This window comes from Pectinophora gossypiella, chromosome 21, assembly GCF_024362695.1.
Source record: "Pectinophora gossypiella chromosome 21, ilPecGoss1.1, whole genome shotgun sequence".
NCBI classification, from domain to species: Eukaryota; Metazoa; Arthropoda; class Insecta; order Lepidoptera; family Gelechiidae; genus Pectinophora; species Pectinophora gossypiella.
In genome coordinates this window covers 9914304-9935084 of record NC_065424.1, presented here as the reverse complement: position 1 = coordinate 9935084, position 20781 = coordinate 9914304, and the positions used below count along the sequence as shown (strand labels likewise).

The following is a 20781-nucleotide window of genomic DNA, read 5'->3' as shown; positions in this document are numbered from 1 at the left end:
CTACTTCTTATCTACCTTAGAGTTTATTTTTCTATATTTTATCGTGTAGGTTGTGAGATGAATTACCTACCTCATCAACCCTAGTGTCAGGATTATTGAGCCGTCAAAGGCCCCTGACCTGGTTCATGTAACGATTACTCACTTACATCAGTGAGTAGTAACCGGGACCACCGACTTGACGTGCCTTCCGAAGCACGGATCATCTTACTTTCAGACAAACAGGTGATCAACCTGTAATGTCCTAACCAAACTGGGGTTCACAAAGATGATTTTTGTGATATGTCGCCACCGGGATTCGAACCCGGGACCTCCGGATCGCGAGCTTAACGCTCAATCACTGGACCACAGAGGCCGAACCTTAGACTGAAAACCAGCTTTTTAAAAAACCACCTTCTGATGTGTATACGATTTCTAAATATTATATTTTTGATTTATATTCACTGTAATCTTGTAGACCACTGGAATGCTTCTCAAAAAAAAAGATAATGCGGATCCGCTTACTCAAACCGTATAGCGTCTGAACTGCTTTTGGTGTGCCGAAGCCTTAAGTCAAACAGTAGGAAGTGATACAGGATGTACGAAAGTCATCAAAGATTCCATGGACGCTCGTCGGTTACGATAAGTTACGTAAAATAAAATCAAAGTATTGCTTACTTTGATTTTATTTTACGTAACTTGTCGTAACGTAAAATAAAATCAAAGTATTGCTTACTTTGATTTTATTTTACGTAACTTATCGTAACGTATCGTAATAAAATCAAAGTATTGCTTACTTTGATTTTATTTTACGTAACTTATCGTAACCGACGAGCGTCCATGGAATCTTTGATGACAGTGAAGGAAGCGATGGTGGTGTGTCAAGATACGTAGTAAGGGAAACTCCGTAGACTCTGCCTATCCCGACGGGAAATAGGCGTGATTTTTCCGGCCAAGTAGTTAATGCCATCTGCGGAAAATCTACAATTATTATTATTAAATTCTTTATTCAAGTTACTAGGACTCATAATTTGTTAATAACAAAACTTATATACTAGGTTAGTAGATCAAGGAACTCAAGGAAATTAATACGGGAGAGTTGAGCGCGACTCATCGCCTCGCCACACCCCCAGCAATAGCACAGCAGCGAGACATGTACACACAGTCCAACCTGCTAGCCAACATCGCCAGGATGCTGCTGGAACTAGCCCGTATCCTGCGCACCAGGGACGCGCATCTTTTGCGCATTGTGTCGTAGAAGCAATCAACGCGCGCTTCAGCGAACATCCCTGACGCGCTACGAAAACGAGGCAACCCCAACAGCACCCTGTAGTCACGTCAAAAAAAAGGCGTAATTTATTGTAAATTTTGTCGTATGTAGCATTAACTACTTGGCCGGAGTTACCTATCTATATGGGCAAAAGGTTCTTAACCCTAACCTTACCGTAAAGCAAAGAATACGGATAAGACGGTAACTCTCCGCCCAGCACCAATTTGTAGCGGACGTGACCTCACCCCCTCTGAGTCATACTTTAGTCTAAAAGGCCGTAAGCTGATAAGGAGTAAGGGAGCGCGCGCAGATTGTCTGTCGCTCGCACGGGCCTGGGCACACGATAACAATGAGATTTATTTATGTATGGAGCGTCCGGAGTGAGCTTTCAATAATTATGAGATTAAACGAACTTACCTGTAAGTGAAGTTCTATCTCAATTATTTATTTATTTTATTGGAAGACCAACAGCTAATATTACAAAATAATAGTTCATACTAAAAAACAAACAGCCATTTACAGGTCCTCACCAATAGACACAACTTGACTAAAAAGAAAAATGCTATAAAGAGCACTTACAAAATAGGTAAACAAGAAATAATAATAATAATGTAATTAATATGGTAGAACACAATGCAAAAAGTTATTGATTTATTCAACGAAGAAACTCTGACTTAAGAGACGCCTTGCCGCAGTGCAACTAGTATTAAAAAGGTCAATGTCTAGATCACCTGCCAGTCTGTTGAAATTCCTACTCGCACGCCACATATAGGTAGGTATTATACGAAGCTCCTTGTTCGAGACGGGACTCCCTCCCTTCAATTTTAATATCCCGCCCTAAAGTATCCACAGATACATATAGACAGAGGTGATGGAGTTGTCCATGAAACATGCTTTAAACATAATGACATTAGTTGACAGGTGTGTTCAGGAACCGGGAAACGAATCTATTTTTTTTAGCTTTGGGATATGAGCTTTGAAAATTGTGACGATGCTGGAGCATAGGACGTAGACTAAGTGTAGTGTAGTGTAGTGTAGTTACAGTGGTAAACCGTCTCAAACAAGAAGCGAGTATAATAAGTCACACAGCACCAACACCTTCCCTATTCGGCGGATAAGAAAATGAATATAACTTAAAATAAAATTAGATGTGTAATTTGTGTCTCCGCGCCACGTTAGGCATCCACCTGGTAGATCGTATGCCAAACGTCGAAATTCGGCAACGCACTACAGTCGAAGATGTTGATTACGAATCGCTAGGCTTAAGTGAAGATGGGCAGGACACTTCGCAAGACTTGACAACAGATGGACTAAGGCTGTTACTGTTTTCACCTTCTCAGACGCAGTGATGTCTGAGAAGGAAGCGGCGGAGAGAGAGCGGGAAAACTCCGCTGACTCACTCCCGATGCGCCGCAGACGACCAGGAAGGCGGCGCCAGGCGCACCTGGTCACTATTGACCGTGCGCCGCCTTAACGGGGACCTGTGGGCGGTGGTCGGGGGACCGCCGTCCACAACATAGGTCCCGTGCCGTAGGGCTCCCCAAGTGTTCCGGGCAGCCCTCGGCGGAGGGGGAGGCGCTTGACGCGCTTCCATGGGCGCTGGGCCCGTAAGGGCATCCGCCGGCGGGGACACGGTTGTGTGCAATTGCGTTCCCGTGTCCTCGCCACATGGCGGCAAGGAGGAACACCGTTGGGTTTTAGTGGGTATACAGGGTGGCGACCCCCGGGGAGTCCCACATAACCACGTCGTCCCCCTGGGCGGCGTGGTATGCGTAAAGCATTTCCCAACGTTAAAAAAAAAAGGCTGTTACTGTTTTTTTCTACTCCTCTACTTTAATCTGGCATTTAAATAACCAAAAAGTCTAATATAAGTACATACATAATTAAACTCTTTGAGAAGAAAAAGGGTCCGAAACCGTAATACGAAAGACACTTAGTCGACGAACGCAATATCGAATGAATTCGTAAACGACAGTCTGTAGTTCGAATGGTTGCTTAATCGACGAACGGAATATCGAATGAACATTTCAACGACACATTGCAGTGCGAATGGTTGCTAAGTCGACTAACTGAATATCGAATGAACTACAAATCGAACTACTATCGGCCGATATCACGCATTTTCGATTTATGTAGAAAATGAATGTAATTTTTCTCTCTGTATTCTTCTTTTTTCGTTGGTTTACTTTTTACGTTCATAAATAAAAATACTCATCTGTGGAATAGAAACTAAATAGGTTGGTTTTATTGTAAACTCATTCAATTTATGGTTTAAATATTTAAATGAAAAAGCGTGATATCGGCCGATAGTAGTTCGATTTGTAGTTCATTCGATATTCAGTTAGTCGACTTAGCAACCATTCGCACTGCAATGTGTCGTTGAAATGTTCATTCGATATTCCGTTCGTCGATTAAGCAACCATTCGAACTACAGACTGTCGTTTACGAATTCATTCGATATTGCGTTCGTCGACTAAGTGTCTTTCGTATTACGGTTTCGGACCCACTGTACGCTCTATGGCCTATAAAAGCATTGTTTACAAAGTGTAACTGTACTATAATGTCGCCAAAAAGCATTGTTGTTGTTTTTTTTTTTTTTTTGACCTGGAAACTGGCACCTTTACTTTGTTTGGTGCCATAGATATACTATAAAAAAAAGTATACATTTGCCGCCATTTTCCCGCGCGTTGGAAAATAAATTGGAAATTTTTTGTGTTTCGTTTAAAATTACGTCGTCGTAGAAAAAGTATTGTATGCAACGTTGTATAACTAGGTCAAAAAATGCTCGTGGCGTCTCTTATTGCGATGTTCGCCAAGGCTCACATCGCAACTCACGCCACTCGCATTTTTTGACCCTTCTTATACAACTGTTGCATAAAATACTATAATTACATTTTTGTATGCCAAAAGAAGTCTCCGTTTTGCAATGTTAATTTACAGAATATTTTTTACCGTTGATGGGTTTGCTCTTTTATTTATTTATTTATTTATTTGTTCATATAAAGTATAGTACAGTGCAATACATTGTTTCATAGGCTAATAACATATTTATAACAGGTAAGGTAATAAGCCTCTGCAGCCGAACTAGGTGAAACCTGTATCTCAGCATGCAGCGCCTGTTCCCAACGGATAATAACAACTTAGCCAAATACATTGTCCTTATTTAGTACATACTTGTATAGGTATATAACAATTAAACATTTGAAAAGGAAGATGAAAGGTGTGCGTGTGTGTGAGTGTGTGTGTGTGTGTGTGTGTGTGTGTGTGTGTGTGTGTGTGTGTGTGTGAGGTATATGCTCAATGAACTACAACAGCGCACGAAATTTATAATATACACCATTATCTGGTCAACGAATGACATTGAGCACAGCTTCTGTGCTTTCATAATCCAGGCTTATTAACCACGAAGTAATTTTCTTTTTACATTCTATACTATTCAGGGAGTATATTTGAAGTTCTCTATTAACTCTGTTGTAAAGAAAGGAACCTAGGAAAGCATAAAACTTCTGAATAAAGGAAGTGCGTGCAAAGCATGTTTGCTTACATACAAGATCCTTGCGTCTTTTAGGTGGAACTTTGGGGTCGAAAGTCAGCTCTTGATGCTTTTTCATAATAATATGTAATATAAAAAGCTGCCGAATTGTCAAAACTTCACAACCACTATAAAGCTGATTTGTTGGGAAGAGGTACGGACGAAAGGTTGATACTTTGAGAATAGCCCTTTGGGCCCTTTCCATTCTTATTAAAGTTGTTTTCGGAGCACCTCCCCATGAGCCAATACAGTAGGTGCAAAGAGATTGACAGATCGCATAATAAATTTGTTTCAGAAGAGAAAAGTTCATTACGTGCCTAAGAGTTTTAAAAATGAATATTAATTTGCGAAGTCTACTACTCAAAAGATTAATATGTTCCCTGAAACTGAGGTTGTGGTCCAGAACTACCCCCAGGTATTTAATAGAAGAAGTTTGCATTATAGGTTTACAAGCGCATTGATTTTCAGCAAAACAGGTGTGGGCAAAAATGTTAGTAGCATCTAGTGAAATGGAGGAATATATTGAAAATGTTATGAATTTTGTTTTTTCCGTGTTCAGTGTTAGAGCATTATTGTAAAGCCACTCGGATACTATATGCAAGCCTTGTTGTGCCATTTTTGTAACCTCATTCCATGAACTAGCTGAGAACAATAACGCCGTGTCGTCTGCGTATGCGATAATTTTAGACCTTAATTTTGACCCCAGACTCGAAGGCAAGATTTTCATTTTGATTTCGTATCACACTGTAACACTATAAGTAGTCACTGAAATTAAATATTATTTAAGTACGATGTATTCAGAGTGTGTACATAGATTGATAAAACTATTTTGTAATTGTTGTCGGCTGATAACTATGACATAAGTATAAATAAGATATTATATACACTACATAAGATATATCTACACTACATAAGATATGTCTACACTACTTAAGATATATTTATACTGCTATTATGCCTGCTATTTGTTTACCTATAGTTATACAATTAATTGCATTTTATTTGATTTGATTTCTATTTTTACCAAACCACGTGCAAAATAAATATTAACAACAACATAACATCGCACCTGCAACCCCGAAGGGGTTAGCGGAGATGTATAATAGTATATACACCCAGTGGCTGAGCCAGGCTTACCTCAGCCCCAAAATCTGCGCCGTAATCTAAGTAAAGCCTTAGCCATGGCTTTTGCTGAACTGCAAGCGTTTCTGCATTATTTATTCAATTGGTAATTACTACCACTAAACAAAGTATGTATTTCTTCCGAATATTTTTTTGTCTTTCCTTCTATCTTTATTTCAATGAATTAATTTGGATACTTACAGTGTTTACCAATCTTTCTTTCTTAAATAAATGAAACTGATAACTTTAAGTAACAACACTTTAATATTTACAACAAAATATGATAATATTACCTATTATATACTTAATTATTGTTAGGTACCTAGTAAAGTTCTGTAGTGACCTTTAGGTATTGATAAAGGTCAGATCAGGTAAGGGAATGGGTAATTGATTACCCATTGAAGGACTTACCAGATTGCGTTCCTCAAAAAGAATATAGATTCGTAGATAACAGATATTTGCATCTTTTATCCTTGTTTTTAAGAATAAATGATGACCCTTTTTATTCACAAAAATCATTTTTTGATCCCTAGTTTGGTTAGGACATTACAGGCTGATCACCTGATTGTCCGAAAGTAAGATGATCCGTGCTTCGGAAGGCACGTTAACTGATGACTGATGTTAGTTAGTTAGTAGTCGTTACATGAGCCAGGTCAGGGGCCTTTGGCAGCTTAATAGTAACACTGACACCAGGGTTGATGGGGTTGGTAATCCACCTCACAACCCACACGACATAACAAGAAGACCCTTTTTATTACACCCAGACACAATACACCTTCCACCCATTATTATTCTAATCTAAATAAAGAGAAGCAATATAGGTAGCAACATAATTATTTTTGTCCTTTTGAACCTGGCCTTTTGTGGTGAGCTGCGGCACCCATAAACCTTTATGTTTTCCAACTAAATATTAATGTGTGTATATTTTAATGTCGTAAATGTATGTGTGTGGGTTTTACTTAAATAAACGTTTTTATTACTATTTTTTATTATTAATATTTATTTACCCAAGTAATGAAGGAAATAGGTAATTATCACGTTAAATCTTGACAGAGCTATCTACATTCCTTTTGGGGAACGTAACCTGGAAAATCCCCTTAACACCCCCCCCCCCCCAACCCCCTCCCTTAAACCCCCCCTTAAATCTCAAAATCTCCTTAAAATTATCGTTTCTTGACGAAATGCGCCTGTATCTGGTCGACAGGCAATCCCTTGGTCTCGGGCAAGTATACTACAGAGAAGACTGTGGATATTGCACACACTCCAGCGAACAAGTAGAACACAGGGCCCAGACCGATGGCGGACACCAGCGGGTTGAAGATGAACAAGATGATGAAGTTGCAAAACCACGCCCACTCGATCACGAACATTGACATGAAGCTCTTTACCTGAAAAGGAAAGATTTGTTTTTTTTTTAACTTTTTAATCATTTTTTCGGACAAACACACATTTTCAGGGTATTAGTGAGGGTGATGATTCAGACCATGATTCTGAGTTAATATAAGTATTAATGACGGCCTCCTTGGTCGTCCTAAGTTTTGTTTTTTTAAATATACTTATCACGGTCTGTTGTTTTTTTTTATAAAATGTCAGTTTTCGTTAAATATTAAAATCAGTATATAATATTTCTGGCTTGTCGATCTTTTCAAACATCAAGTGGAATTTTCTGTCAAGGTCATGTATTTCTTGTGTTTTTTTTTTTATTTTGAGTTCCATAATTTTGCGACGAGAAATTCCATTTGATATCAACTCAGAATCATGGTCTGAATCATCCCTCAAAGTTTTCGATACGATGTCACTAACACCCTGTTATGTTATTTACTAAACACAATTTAACAACATTATACTTAACCTAAGAATTAAAAAAAAAAACACAGAATACTCGTATATATAATATAACATACCCGCTGCCCCGCCCAAATGCACAGTCCAGCGTAAAAAGGTACCAGACAACCATAACCGAACAGGAGCTTACCTCAGGCAAGAACACTTCAGCCACCAGCAAGAAAGGCACGGTGCCTGGTCCTAAAGAGTAGACCGTGGTGAACAGGTAGATGACGACTGCGGTGACCCAGTGTGGTGCCCAGTGGAGGTGCAGCTGGGAGCCTAGTACCACGCAGCACAAGCCTGATGCGAAGGAAGAGTAGATCAGCAGAGGCTGGAAATAAAGGGCTGAATTTGTATTGGTCGGAAGATAGCATATATAGCATATACTTGGATCGGATGACATCCAGATTTTCGACCCGACCGGGAATCGAACCTATGTCTGCTCATTACAGGAAGGCGCTATTAGCTCCCACCAACATCGGCATTCACTACTTGGCTCGACAAATGGGGAGCGATGAGGATCTTTCTTCCAGATGAGTTATAAATGCATATAAAAGTACCAGGACATCATAACTGCAAAGGACTTCACCCGTCTTCCAGCGAAGTCAATGAACCCAGCAATCTAATCGTCACTTCTGCCAATAATAATACACTGCATGCTGTCGGCGATGCATTCGACACGCCTCTTTGAACAAGGGTTCAGCGTATACTTGGATTGGATATAACATCCAGATTCGACCCGACCAGGAATCGAATCATATCTAGTCATTACAGGAAGGAGCTATTTAGCTCTCACCAACATCGGCATTCGCTACTTGGCTCGACAAATGGGGAGCGAAAGCCAGATGGGTTATAATCGCATATAAAAGTACCAGGACATCATAACTGCAAAGGACCTCACCCGTCTCCCAGCGAAGTCAGTCAGATACGCGGCAATGAACCCAGCAATAATCGTCACTAATGCCAACAACACACTGCACACAGTCGAAGATATGTTTGGCACTGCCTCTTGGAACAAAGGTTCAGCGTACACTTGGAGTACCACTAAACCCTGGAAGACTGCTGCTGTGATCAGGGTCAGTGTTACGAACATCGCTTGACGAGTAGATCGGGATTTTTCTGGGAAAATACAAACCATAATTATTAAGTCGCCTTAAAATGAAAACCAAGATGCGCTTTTTTGAAAAATGCCATTCGGATGTGATTTTTGTGACAAAACGACTCTATAGATATGTTAGTTAGGTAAAATTCTTGACTCTCAGTTGGTCGCTCGAATCCCAGCATAAGCCTAATCCAATGATTTTCGAATTCATATTTGGATCATAAATTATTATCACGTGCTCAGTGGTGAAGGAAAACATCCGTGATGAAACCCACATTCCCGAGAAATGCATTTCGGAGATATGTGACCTAACCTATTGGGCTGATACGTATTCCCATCGTGGGTTAAAAGATCAGATAGGCAGACACTTCTGTAAAAAAACCGAACGTGTCAAATCTTCAGACATTTTGTTGGCGCACTCACTTTTGTAAGCGCAAATGTCAAATTGCAATATTTTCTTTTTTTAGACGAATAGGCTAGTTTCCAATTGGTTTCCAACTAGTCAAATCAGTTACTTTTTACTAAACGGCTTTTTTTTTTTTGACGTGACTTATTGTAGATTTGCCGCAGATGGCATTAACTACTTGGCCGGACAAATGGGGAGCGCTGAAGGCTCTCACCCGGTACAACGTTTAAGACAACAGGCCTGAGGGTGCCCAGTTGGGCGCGAACCTCGGCTCAGGGCGTCGTCTGAGAGGAAAAATATTTGAAAGAATTAATCGACCCTGATGGGTCGTTACTAAACTCGCTCGTTACTAAACGTCAAAACACGAAATTATTAAGGAAATTGTATGAAAAAGCACACTGTGACGTCACAGAAAAACGTCATAAAATGTCGAACTTATTAGTTTTAGTTTTTTGATTAAAATTGATAAGCTAGTTAAATAGAAAAAGTAAACTATTTTACGTCAGTTTTAGATCTGTCTTTATTTAGTAATCAGAATTTCATAATTTATCTTGAACCTAGTTCATGAGCCAATTGTTTCGATGTGGCCTATTAACGCCCCAGTAATAAAGAAAGCAACTTACTAACGAATTGCCATAAGGATGGCTTTTCAGTCTCGACGGGTTTTTCATCCACTTTCAACTTTTCTTCTTCTGGAGTTGTATCTGTAAAAATAAAAGTTATCATAATAAATTAAACAAAACATAACAGCCTCCGTGGTCTATTAGCCTCCGTGGTCTAAAAGCCTCCGTGGTCTAGTGGTTAGAGCGTTAGGCTCACGATCTGAAGGTCCGGGTTCGATTCCCAATGGGGACATTGTCGAAATCTCTTTGTGAGATTGTCCTTTGTTTGGTAGGTAAGGACTTTTCAGGCTTGAATCACATGATAGTCCGAAAAAGTAAGATGATTCCGTGCTTCGGAGGGCACGTTTAGCCGTTGGTCCCGGCTATTAGCCGTAAAAAACACACCTCCACCAACCCGCAGTGGAGCAGCGTGGTGGAGTATGCTCCATACCCCCTCCGGTTGATTGAGGGGAGGTCTGTGCCCACCAGTGGGACGTATATAGGCTGTTTATGTTATAACAAAAGCTCACGACCGACTATATCTCAATTGGGGTAGGCAGAGGTACATCCATCGCAAAATGAACTAAGTACCTACACCTCACCGAGCTTTATGTTAGACCAATCGCCATCTAATAATGGTCGAACCAACTATGTTAGTGGAAACTGCACATAAGATTAATTAATAACTCATTGGTACAAGTCTAGTACCGAGATTCGAAGCAGCGCTCCCCTGTTGAGAAGCAAGCCATTGTACCACAAGAACATATATTGACTATCAAATAAGACAAATAATTTGAAAAAGAAATCAAATATCAAGTATGTACGCATATATTTCTTTCCTTTAAAACAGGTCTGCCTGCCGTTTTAGTAATAGCAAAAGCGACGCAAGTGCACTTTTCAATACAAATATTTCAGGATATTCCCCACTGACTAATTTAAGATAGATAGTTTTGTTTCACCTTGTTTACAACTTCAACAATTATGTCTTGTCATATCTTTTAATAATTTAATAACCGTGTCTTATAATATATGTATCTATCTACTCTGATCTACTCTCTTTAAAACGATTTAACACAAGATTTAAGTTTTACAGCATCTGATAACACTAAGATCATTACGAAAAATGTTACTTCATCGTTACCGTACAGAATTTATTGTTTTATTGAATCATAAATATTTTATCTTTTTTATTTAGTTTTATCTAATATTTTTTTTGTAACGTATTTTGGCGTTGTAGAATATGCCTTTGGTTTTGTTCCTTTTCAACAGGTCCCTGCCGCGGGAGTGGGTGCCTCTTACTTCAGTAAGCTGGAGTGAGATGGTGGCTGAGTTTGTATAGGGACCCAGACCTACGGGGTATAACGTAGAACCCTTGCCCTTACGGGTGTAGACCTCAACGGATGCAGAGGCGGAGACTAGAACCATCGATACGGCAATGCAGGACGGAAGGGGCAAAATAAATTTGGAACCTGACAGAGGGCTGTAGTAACTGTCAGTACTATTTAGAGGCGGAGGACAGGAGTCCTAGTGCGGGTTTAAAATAGACTACTCTGGACGCCATCCCACTCGCGTCAGACAGAGTAGGTACTGCAGGACGAAAGGCAAGAGGAAAACAACTGCCTTATTTTTCTCTCACAAATTGCAATTTAAGAGCCACACTCCTTTCTGTGTAGCATTATCTGTGCTACTTTTTAGGAAAAAATAGGGCAGTGGTTACCCTCTCGCCTTCCACCCAAAAAAAGCTAGTCATAAGTAAAAAAAACTCACTCTCTTCATCCAAGTCTGGGTTGAAAGCCCGTCGAAGCTTCTCCATCTCCTGAAGGACCTCTTTAGAATCCACCATCGCGTTTCTGTAGAACGCGAACGATTTAGCTGCTTCCTGTGAGAAATAAAGAAATTGTTCATGAATAATTTCTGAGTAGTCTATTGTAAAGCCGTACTAGGACTCATGTCCTCCGCCTCTGAATAGTACTGACAGTTACTGCAGCCCTCCGTCAGGTTCCAGGTTACAGTCCCTGTGAGTCGCCTCTTCCGTCCTGCTTTGTCGTACTGATGGCTCCCATCTCCACCTCTGCAGCCGTTGAGGTCGTCACCCGTATCCCCGAGCGAGGATTCTACGTTATACCCCTTAGATCTGGGTCCCTATCCGAACTCAGCCACCATCTTACTCCGGCCTACTGAAGTAAGAGGCGCCCACCCCCGTGGCCAGGACGCGACGAACAGGAATTGCCCCAGTGGAGGGCAGAGAAGATGACTCTATCCCCACTGGGGCCGGGTTAATGGTCTTCTATGACAACAAAACCAAAAATGTAGAGGGTATCATCATCCATCATTGACTTTATACGTCTGTTTCAGACGATTTATGAGGGTATAAACGCCTTATTTTAGTTACAAAACATCAGAACTCACCTGATCCAATCCTTTAATCATAAGGAACATGGGCGTCTCCTTCAAAGCCGTCAGCAGCAGCAGCCCCACAACTGACAGCGACATGCACACATACACCATGGTCTTGTACTCCAGGATGCCGCCCAGCAGGTAAGACAGGAGCATGCCGATCGCGTAGAAGACCATTGAGCCTGCGAATCATATCATAGGCTAACTATATCCTAAAGTAGTCAGAGTACTAATACACAGTTTGGAACCATGTCACATTTACTTTTTTGACAAATTAAACAGTAAGCCTCATTAAATGTCAAATATGATAGTAAGACAGGGTTCCAAAGTGGGTGTACATCATGACTGTACATCTATCTCAAGATGAACTGAAACCAGTGCAGTGAGGTATTTTGTCTTGCAATGGATGTGTCACTGACTAGCCCTTTAAGTACATTAATTATTTTTTTAACGGGATTTCCAGGATTTGTGCGCGGTTAGTGGCAAAAGGTAGACTCACTCCCAGTTACATACATTCATACATAAACAGCCTGTATACGTCACACTGCTGGGCACAGGCCTCCCCTCAATAAACCTGAGAGGGTATGGAACATAATTATTTCACCACGCTGCTCCAATGCGGGTTGGTGGAGGTATTTTTACGGCTAATAGCCGGGACCAACGGCTTAACGTGCCCTCCGAAGCACGGAATCATCTTACCTTTTCAGACAATCAGGTGATTCAAGCCTGAAAAGTCCTTACCAAACAAAGTCTCACAAAGTGATTTCGACAATGTCCCCATCGGGAATCGAATCCGGACTCCCAGATCGTGAGCCTAAAGCTCTAACCACTAGATCACGGAGGCTGTTACCGCCACCTCCAATTACATGGTACTTAAACATGGGCGAAGAGTGAATACATACTAAATACGAGTACACCTCTGCCAACTCATTCTGGAATACATGATGCTTTTATGTTGTTCTTTTTAAACTTACCTGACGTCATGGCCCCCCGTATAGACTCCTGGCAGATCTCCCCTATAAAGACTGGGACGATGAGAACCACCGCGCCACCGACGCCGCAGAGGAAGATGGAGAATAGTACCACCTCCACTTGACTGCAAAACGCTATCAGACTCCAAGACATCTGTTGAAAAGAAATAAGATAGATAAGAAATCAGGCAAAAAACGAAAGGAAACGAAAAACGAAAGGTTAACATCGTGTCTTATAGGGAAGTCAAGGAATTGGCCTTTGATAGACTGGAATCAAAAATGCTACACCGACAAGAGCGTGGCTCTCAAGAAATCAGAATGATTTCTTCAACGTTATTATCATGGGAGAGTCACTGTGATTTTGTAGTTCACTGGCTTACCGGGTTGCCCAAATCGTTTTCACAAACACAGTTGGCTCGACAATTATAGACGGCGATACGGCTCACTACCTATCACGTTGGTCCAACAGAAATTTCGGTGAGGTGTGGGTACTTAGTTCATCTTGCGATGGATGTAACTCTGAGTACTAATTGAGATATAGTTGTGAGCTTATGTTATGTTATGATCAGTAAGCGTTCTTCTTCTTCTAATTCCCTTCCTTTCTTTCCTTCCTTGGTCCTTTTATGTTGGAATGTAGGGCTCGAATAACAGATTTCCACTCCTTGCGATCTTTTCTAACCTTTCTAGCTCGCTCCCATGATATGCTGAGAGTTTTTAATCCCCGGTCAACCGAGCGTCACCAGGTCTCTTTGGATCGCCTCCTTTTGCGTTTTCCACACGCACTCCAGGCCGGAGCTCGTCGGGACGGGTGATTCACAGGACTTCTAAGGACATGGCCAATCCACCGCCATTTCCGTGTGCGGATATCAGCCTCCACAGCATTTTGCCCAGTCAATCGTGGAGATTGTGTTTTGTGTTTGTAATAATTTTAAGCCAGAAGATCTTTAATACAAATATACTTTATTGCACCAAATAAAAACCGGACCTGTCAAATTTTCAGGATAGGTTAGCAGACCCTGTGCGGATGATAATTTATTGTACCAAAAAAAAAGAACATAACTACAAAAGAGACTAGGTATACGGCAAATGGCGGCCTTATCGCTTAAAGCGATTTCTTCCAGACAACATAAGGTGAGGAGATATGTAATAGTGCGGATATTAGGCTCCGCAGTTAGCTTCTGGATAAAACCAAACTACCAGGGGCACATAGTCCCAGGTTACTCACAACATGAGTAGCAGCGGAGGCAACAGCGCAGTACTTCCTGCCCACCCTGTCCAGCATGAAGCCAGTGAGCGGGGTGCTGATCAGGGCGCCGATGCAGGAGAGGCTGCCGAATAGAGACAACTCCCCATCAGACATGGGCCGCGAGAGTGTCGTGTTGGCTGACTGGAATAAGTTGAGGGTACACGAGGGCCAGGCAAACATGATTCCCATCGTCATGCAGATGTAGCAGGCTGGGGACAAAAAACACAGCATCACATACCGTCACATTTGTATCCCCGAAGGAGTAGACAGATCTGTATAGTACAGGTGTATAACATATCATAAACAGCCTATATACGTTCCACTGAGCACAGGCCTCCCCTCAATCACCCGGAGGGTTTCCGGAGCATATTCCGCCAAGCTGCTCCACTGCGGGTTGGTGGAGGCATTTGGGCTAGCAGCTCGGGACGAACGGCTTAACGTGCCTCCCAATGCACGGTGGTCCATGTCAACTAGGTGTATCAGCCTGCAGTGTCCTTACCAAATAAATTACAGTCTCACAAAGTGATTTACAAATTGCCTTTTTTTGACGTGACTTATTGTAACTGACGAGCAACCATGAAGTTTTTGATGAGAGTCGAAGAAGAGATGGTGCGCTGTGTCCAGATCAAGAGAAAAGAGAGAGATAGAGAGAGAGAGAGAGAGAGGGAGAGGGAGAGTGAGTAAGTAAAATTTCGTGGCCTCTGCCTATCCCAACGGGAAATAGGCGTAATCTAATGATGTGTGTGATTTATAGCAGATTTGTCGCATATGGTATTAACTACTTAACTGGACAAATGGGTAGCGCTGAGGGTTCTCACCCGGTACAAAATTTAAGACAACAGACCTGAGCGCCAGTTGGGCGCGATCCTCGGCTCAGGGTGTCGATAATATCTACATTGTGGAACGGCAACAAAGTTATTGAGTTAGCGGGATTATGTGAGAGACGCCAGTTCATAATACCTTAGTTGACTTTCATACATGCCCTTGATGATAAGGAGATGAACACAATACATGTATTGTCTACCAGTCGTGCAGATAAATTTTAATAAACGGTAGTGTATATATTATAATAAACACTTAATGCACACAGTGTTGGCACAGTTCTTCATGTCACATTGTGATGTCAATGACTGACCTTATCAACCCTGGTGTCAAGGTTCTAGCTATCTATTCAGTGTCCACCCACTGCTGGGTATAGGCCTCCTCTCTTTCACGCCATCCTTTCCGGTCCTGAGCAAGTCTCATCCACTGCTTTCCGGCGTACCTCACAATGTCACCCGACCACCAGGCTGGTGGTCTGCCTCGATATCACATACCATCCCTTGGCCACCATTCAGTAACAAGGCAAAGGCCTCTCCTTCATCCTTCTTCACAGTTTTCAGCGAACTGCCAATCGCGCCATCTTTTTCGGGGTCTACCTCGTTTCCGATATCTATCCAGCTAACATGCGCAACGCGAACGTGATAAAATAATGTCACAGTTATTTTATCGATTCTGACGATATCATCTTCATCATCATCAGCCCATTAACGTCCTCACTGCTGGGGCACGGGCCTTCCCCGTGGATGGATAGGGAGACGATATAGGTATCTCGTTTTGTCGACAGAGGTATCCTTTTTTTTTAGTTTTGTTGTCGTGACTAATTGTAGATTTGCCGCAGATGGCATTAACTACTTGGCCGGACAAATGAGGAGCGCTGAGGGCTTCTCATAAAATTTAAGTCAACAAGCCTGAGGGTGCTCAGTTGGGCGCGAACCTCGGCTCAGGGCGTCGTCTGAGAGGAAGAATATTTGAAAGAATTAATCGTCCCTAGAGGGTCGATAGCGATAAGCGCTGAATGAGAGAAATCGTCGACCACACCGGCGGGGTCGGTATCGGGGTTCTGAAGTGTTTGGTGTCACGAGCTGATTGGCCGCCTCTATGACTAGAGTAATCGGGTCGTCGGGATCGTATATTACGTCCTTCGGACGCCGACAGATACTTTTCAGTACCAGCCCTGAACGGGATGTATTCGGAAGCCGTAACTATCAGGGGATTTGGGTGGCAGCAGAGCAGAATCAAAAACACATAGAGGTATTCACACACAAGGTTTTGTTGAAGAAAATGTGATTTTTCAAAGAGCCGCTTCGTGCTTTCCTTTACCCATCTCTTCTTCTGTCATGTGGGTTGTGAGGTGGAGTATCAACCTCATCAACCCACTACCTACCTGGTTTGGTTTCTACATATTATTATTATTTACCTATTCCAGTCCCGAGCACTTGATTAAGGATCCCCATTTTTGTTCTCTTTTCTTTCTTTTAATTAAAGAAAAGAAACTATCCACTTTTTAATTCACTCTTCCTGGGCCCATGAGATGTCGAAGACAACTGAACTGGTGTTTTCTGATCCACTATCAAGTAGTAAGATAATGTAAAGTACTATACAAACATAATATAATGGTAATATTGCAGTATGTATAAGATTATGATGGCAAACACGGGATTGATACGTACATAATGATTTCTAGTACCGGCACTACCATTTTTATTATATACTACCTGTTCTTTGCGACTCCGTTTGCATACAGCTGGTGTAGGTAACCCCTATAGCACGGGACCCTTTTTTCGCATAATGTTGTTTATCCTATTTTAATTAGGCATAACCGGTTAGGCATATTTTTTTGTCATAATCGTCTTTTGGCATAATGGTTACTTGTCATACTGTTTTACTTAGCATAATGCTTGTTAAGCCTAATGGTGTTTGCCCTATTCTTGTAGGTTTATAGTAGGTTAGGGTGCAACGGGGTGGCCCTTGGGCCACCCCTAGGCCGCCAACATGTTTATTTACATAGGTATGATGCTATTTATGCTTAAAGTGTTTATGCTTTATTATATTATGTGTAAATAGTTATACTCAATGCCTTTTCTGCGTAACGATTATTAGGAATATTAAATATATGTAATGAAAATAAATGACATAAAATATTATGCAACAAAATAGGGAACCCTACAGCACACCCCAAACACTTCACATAAAACACCTTGTTTTACACAGCCACTACATTGACATTAACGTACACGTGCATCTGTGTGTGTGACGTCTGACGCCCGTATGATAGAAGACTAAAGTAAGACCGAGGGGTAAACCTAGCTCAGCAGTTGGTGGGGAGCGGAGAGTTGCCGTTCTATACATAGTATTATTCCTTATTCTTTGTAGTGATGTATTTTTTGGGTTGATTTATTGTAGATTTGCCCCAAAACTCATTGGCCGTAAAGAGATATCGCGTTATTTATTATGTACATATATTTATAAGTAAGTAGGTAGTTAAAAAAATACCAGATTAAGATCTGTTTACCTACTTACTTTTGTGCTAATTTTCATCCAAATTAGTAGAATGGTTTAGCCGTGTTAAGGTTAGTAATCGTTACATGAGCCATGTCAGGGGCCTTTGGCGGCTCAATAATAACCCTGACACCAGGGTTGATGAGGTAGGTAATTCACCACACAAGCCAAACGATAGAAGAGAGTTAAGAATAGACAAATAGACATAAGATAGTCTTTGGCATTTAGATAATTTGGACTTCGCGTGTATTGTTTATTGTGATGCAATGTTTTTTTTTTTATATGAGACGTAAGTACGTACTCTATGTTATATAATAATCTGCTATGGATACCTAATCCTGTCACTAAAAGTTCCATCAAAATTAAGCCACTAGTACCTTTCCATGAGTTTTATACCAGGTACGGTCACGAGTACTAATATGTATACACTTTGAAACCATGTCACATTAAGTTCTTTGACACATTAAAACGTAAGTCGCATTAAATGTCAAATATGATAATGTGACAAGGTTCTAAAGTGTGTACATGATATTGTTCATGACTGTACATGATTGCTGTCGATCTAAACCAGTACATAGGAACGTCTGTCGACTTTATTTTTATTCTTTTTTGGGGAGCTTACAGCTAAATCAACAATGTTACATACTAACTTAATATCTAAAAGCCATTAACAAGCTTCCACAGATTGTAAAAAAAGAAACAATTTTTTACAATAATGATTCTAAGACCTTATGCAAATGGAAAAAAATCATTTAAAATAAGAATATCTAATTAATAGAGGAAACGAAGTCTCTAAACGGCGTCCGTGGTCCAGAAACGGCCTCGTAGTCCAGTGGTTGAGCGTTGGGCTCATGATCCGGTGGTCCCGGGTTCGAATCCCGGTGGGGATATATCACAAAAATCACTTTGTGATCCCTAGTTTGGTTAGGACATTACAGGCGAAGACGGTCCGTGCTTCGGATGGCACGTTATACCGTTGGTCCCGGTTACAACTTACTGATGTAAGTAGTAGTTACATGAGTCATGTCAGGGGCCTTAGGCGGCTCAATAGTAACCCTGACGCCAGGGTTGATGAGGTTGGTAATTCACCTCACAACCCACACGATAGAATAAGAAGAACAATTTCATTTTTAGCACCTCAAATGAGAGAGAAAAATAGGGCAGTGGTTTCCCTCTTGCCTTCCGCCCCGCAGTACTCTGTCTGACGCGAGTGGGATGGCGCTCAGAGTAGTCTATTACAAAGCCGTACTAGGACTCCTGTCCTCCGCCTCTGAATAGTACTGACTGATGATTCAGACCACGATTCTGAATTAATATCAAATGGATTTTCCTGTTGGAAAATTCATTAAATATTAGTGTCTTTTGAATTATTTTCAGTTCCATACTTTTGCGAAAGAAGATTCTAATTGATATCAATTCATAATCATGGTCTAAACCATGTTTGATGACACTAACATCCTGTATAAGTGATTTGCAAATACTTTCACATTGTATGTAAGCAGCATTCTTTAAAGTCAATGTATCTACTTAATTATCTATTATTTGTTTATGCTGTTATAAAGCATGTGTGTTGATAATTAACTTAATATAATAATTTCAGAGAACAGCTCTTGTCAACACTACAGTATGATAAAACTGCGTTTTACAATCCATTTTTTGCAAAGGTATTTCAAACTATTGCACAACTTAATTAAAACACATAATAACGGGTTCTTACCGCGTTTAAATGGGGATATGCGGTAAGAACCCGTTATTATGTGTTTTAATTATGATAATAACCGCGTAAACTTAAAACAATGTATTGCACAACTTACCTACCTAAATAAGCGAATAGTTTAGTGCCCGATTGCGTAAAATTTACGTAATTTATTTTAAGTAATAACGACCTCCGTGGTCTAATGGTTAAGCGCTGGGGTAGGTCAATCCGGAGATCCCGGGTTATATCTCGGTGGGGACATATCACAAAAATTACTTTGTGGTCCCTAGTTTGGGTGATCACCAGATTGTCCGAAAGTAAGATGACCCTTGCTTCGGAAGGCACGTTAACCCGTTGGTCCCGGTTACTACTTACTGTTGTAAGTACTTAAGTAGTCGTTCATGTCAGGGGCCTTTGGCGGCTTAGTACCTCAGACCAGGGTTGATGAGGTTGGTACTCCACGTCACAACCCACACGATAGAAGAAGAAGTAAGTTTGTCATTATTTAATATAGTTAGTATTATCTTAGACCTATGAAGTTTCGAACTTTTGGAAAGCGTGTGTGGGGCCGAAGCCAACACGTAAGGCCCCTTAAGACCACTTAACCAACAAAAACATTTTAATGTAAAATGATGAGAAAACCACTCCAGCACAAATAGCAATCACTGCAGCAATGCAATTCGAATCCAGCACAGACCTAAACCAATGATTGTCGAATTTGTTTTCGAATTCATGTTTGGATCATAAATGATTACTACGTGTTCAATCGTGAGGAAACCCACATTCCCGAGAAATGCATTTTCAAAAAGGTATGTGACCTAACTTGTATTGGGCTAGTTTTCCCTTCGCGGATTGAAAGTTCAGACAGGCAGTCGCTTCTATAAAAAACCGGACGCGTCAAATCTTCAAGTTAGGTAAGCGGACCCTGTGAAAAACATGGGAGATATTCTTTATATGGTTTTGTGTGTGTGGTTAATCTTAAAGGCCTATGTTGAGATGGTTAACTAATCTTAATTTTATTTACAATCACTGATTACTTGTGTTTGTTTGTAGATAAATCAGATATCATCATGTCCCTGATAAGACGAAAATGTCAGGTTGTGGAGTTTGTAAGAGAACGTACATACTTAAAATGTTTTAGCGGAGTTGTGGCGGACCCAACCAGCTGGCCATCTAGTTGGGTCCGCCACAGAGTGTAAGATAGTATGTTCTAACTATATTGGTACGTTTGAACGCGACTTCTGCGATTAGGACTTTATCCTAGTGCAGGAGTTACAGCTAATCTTGTAAGAATGTTGAATAACAGTTGAAAT

At 41.0% G+C, this 20781-nt stretch overlaps 1 protein-coding gene across 1 annotated transcript; it reads right to left on the bottom strand.

The window, feature by feature from the left end:
- Positions 1-7039: 7039 nt before the first annotated feature.
- LOC126376581 (facilitated trehalose transporter Tret1-like) lies at positions 7040-16827 on the bottom strand. Its single transcript, XM_050024066.1, has 9 exons — positions 16691-16827; positions 14431-14660; positions 13209-13359; positions 12247-12416; positions 11605-11716; positions 9859-9939; positions 8629-8846; positions 7876-8058; positions 7040-7288 (listed from the first exon to the last, which is right to left on the bottom strand). Exons 1-9 carry the CDS (start codon positions 16725-16727, stop codon positions 7064-7066), a joined length of 1407 nt encoding a protein of 468 aa, XP_049880023.1. The 5' UTR covers positions 16728-16827; the 3' UTR covers positions 7040-7063.
- Between the last annotated feature and the right edge of the window lie 3954 nt (positions 16828-20781).

What these genes read in the sequence shown, in the direction of transcription:
- LOC126376581 (XM_050024066.1), bottom strand. Translation starts at nt 16,727, where the DNA reads ATGGGGATCCTTAATCAAGTGCTCGGGACTGGAATAG. An exon ending in AGTGCTCGGGACTGGAATAG is followed by an intron (nt 14,661 to 16,690) that starts GTAAATAATAAT and finishes TTTTGTCCCCAG; the next exon opens with CCTGCTACATCTGCATGACG. An exon ending in CCCAGACTTGGATGAAGAGA is followed by an intron (nt 9,940 to 11,604) that starts GTGAGTTTTTTT and finishes TTATTTTTACAG; the next exon opens with ATACAACTCCAGAAGAAGAA.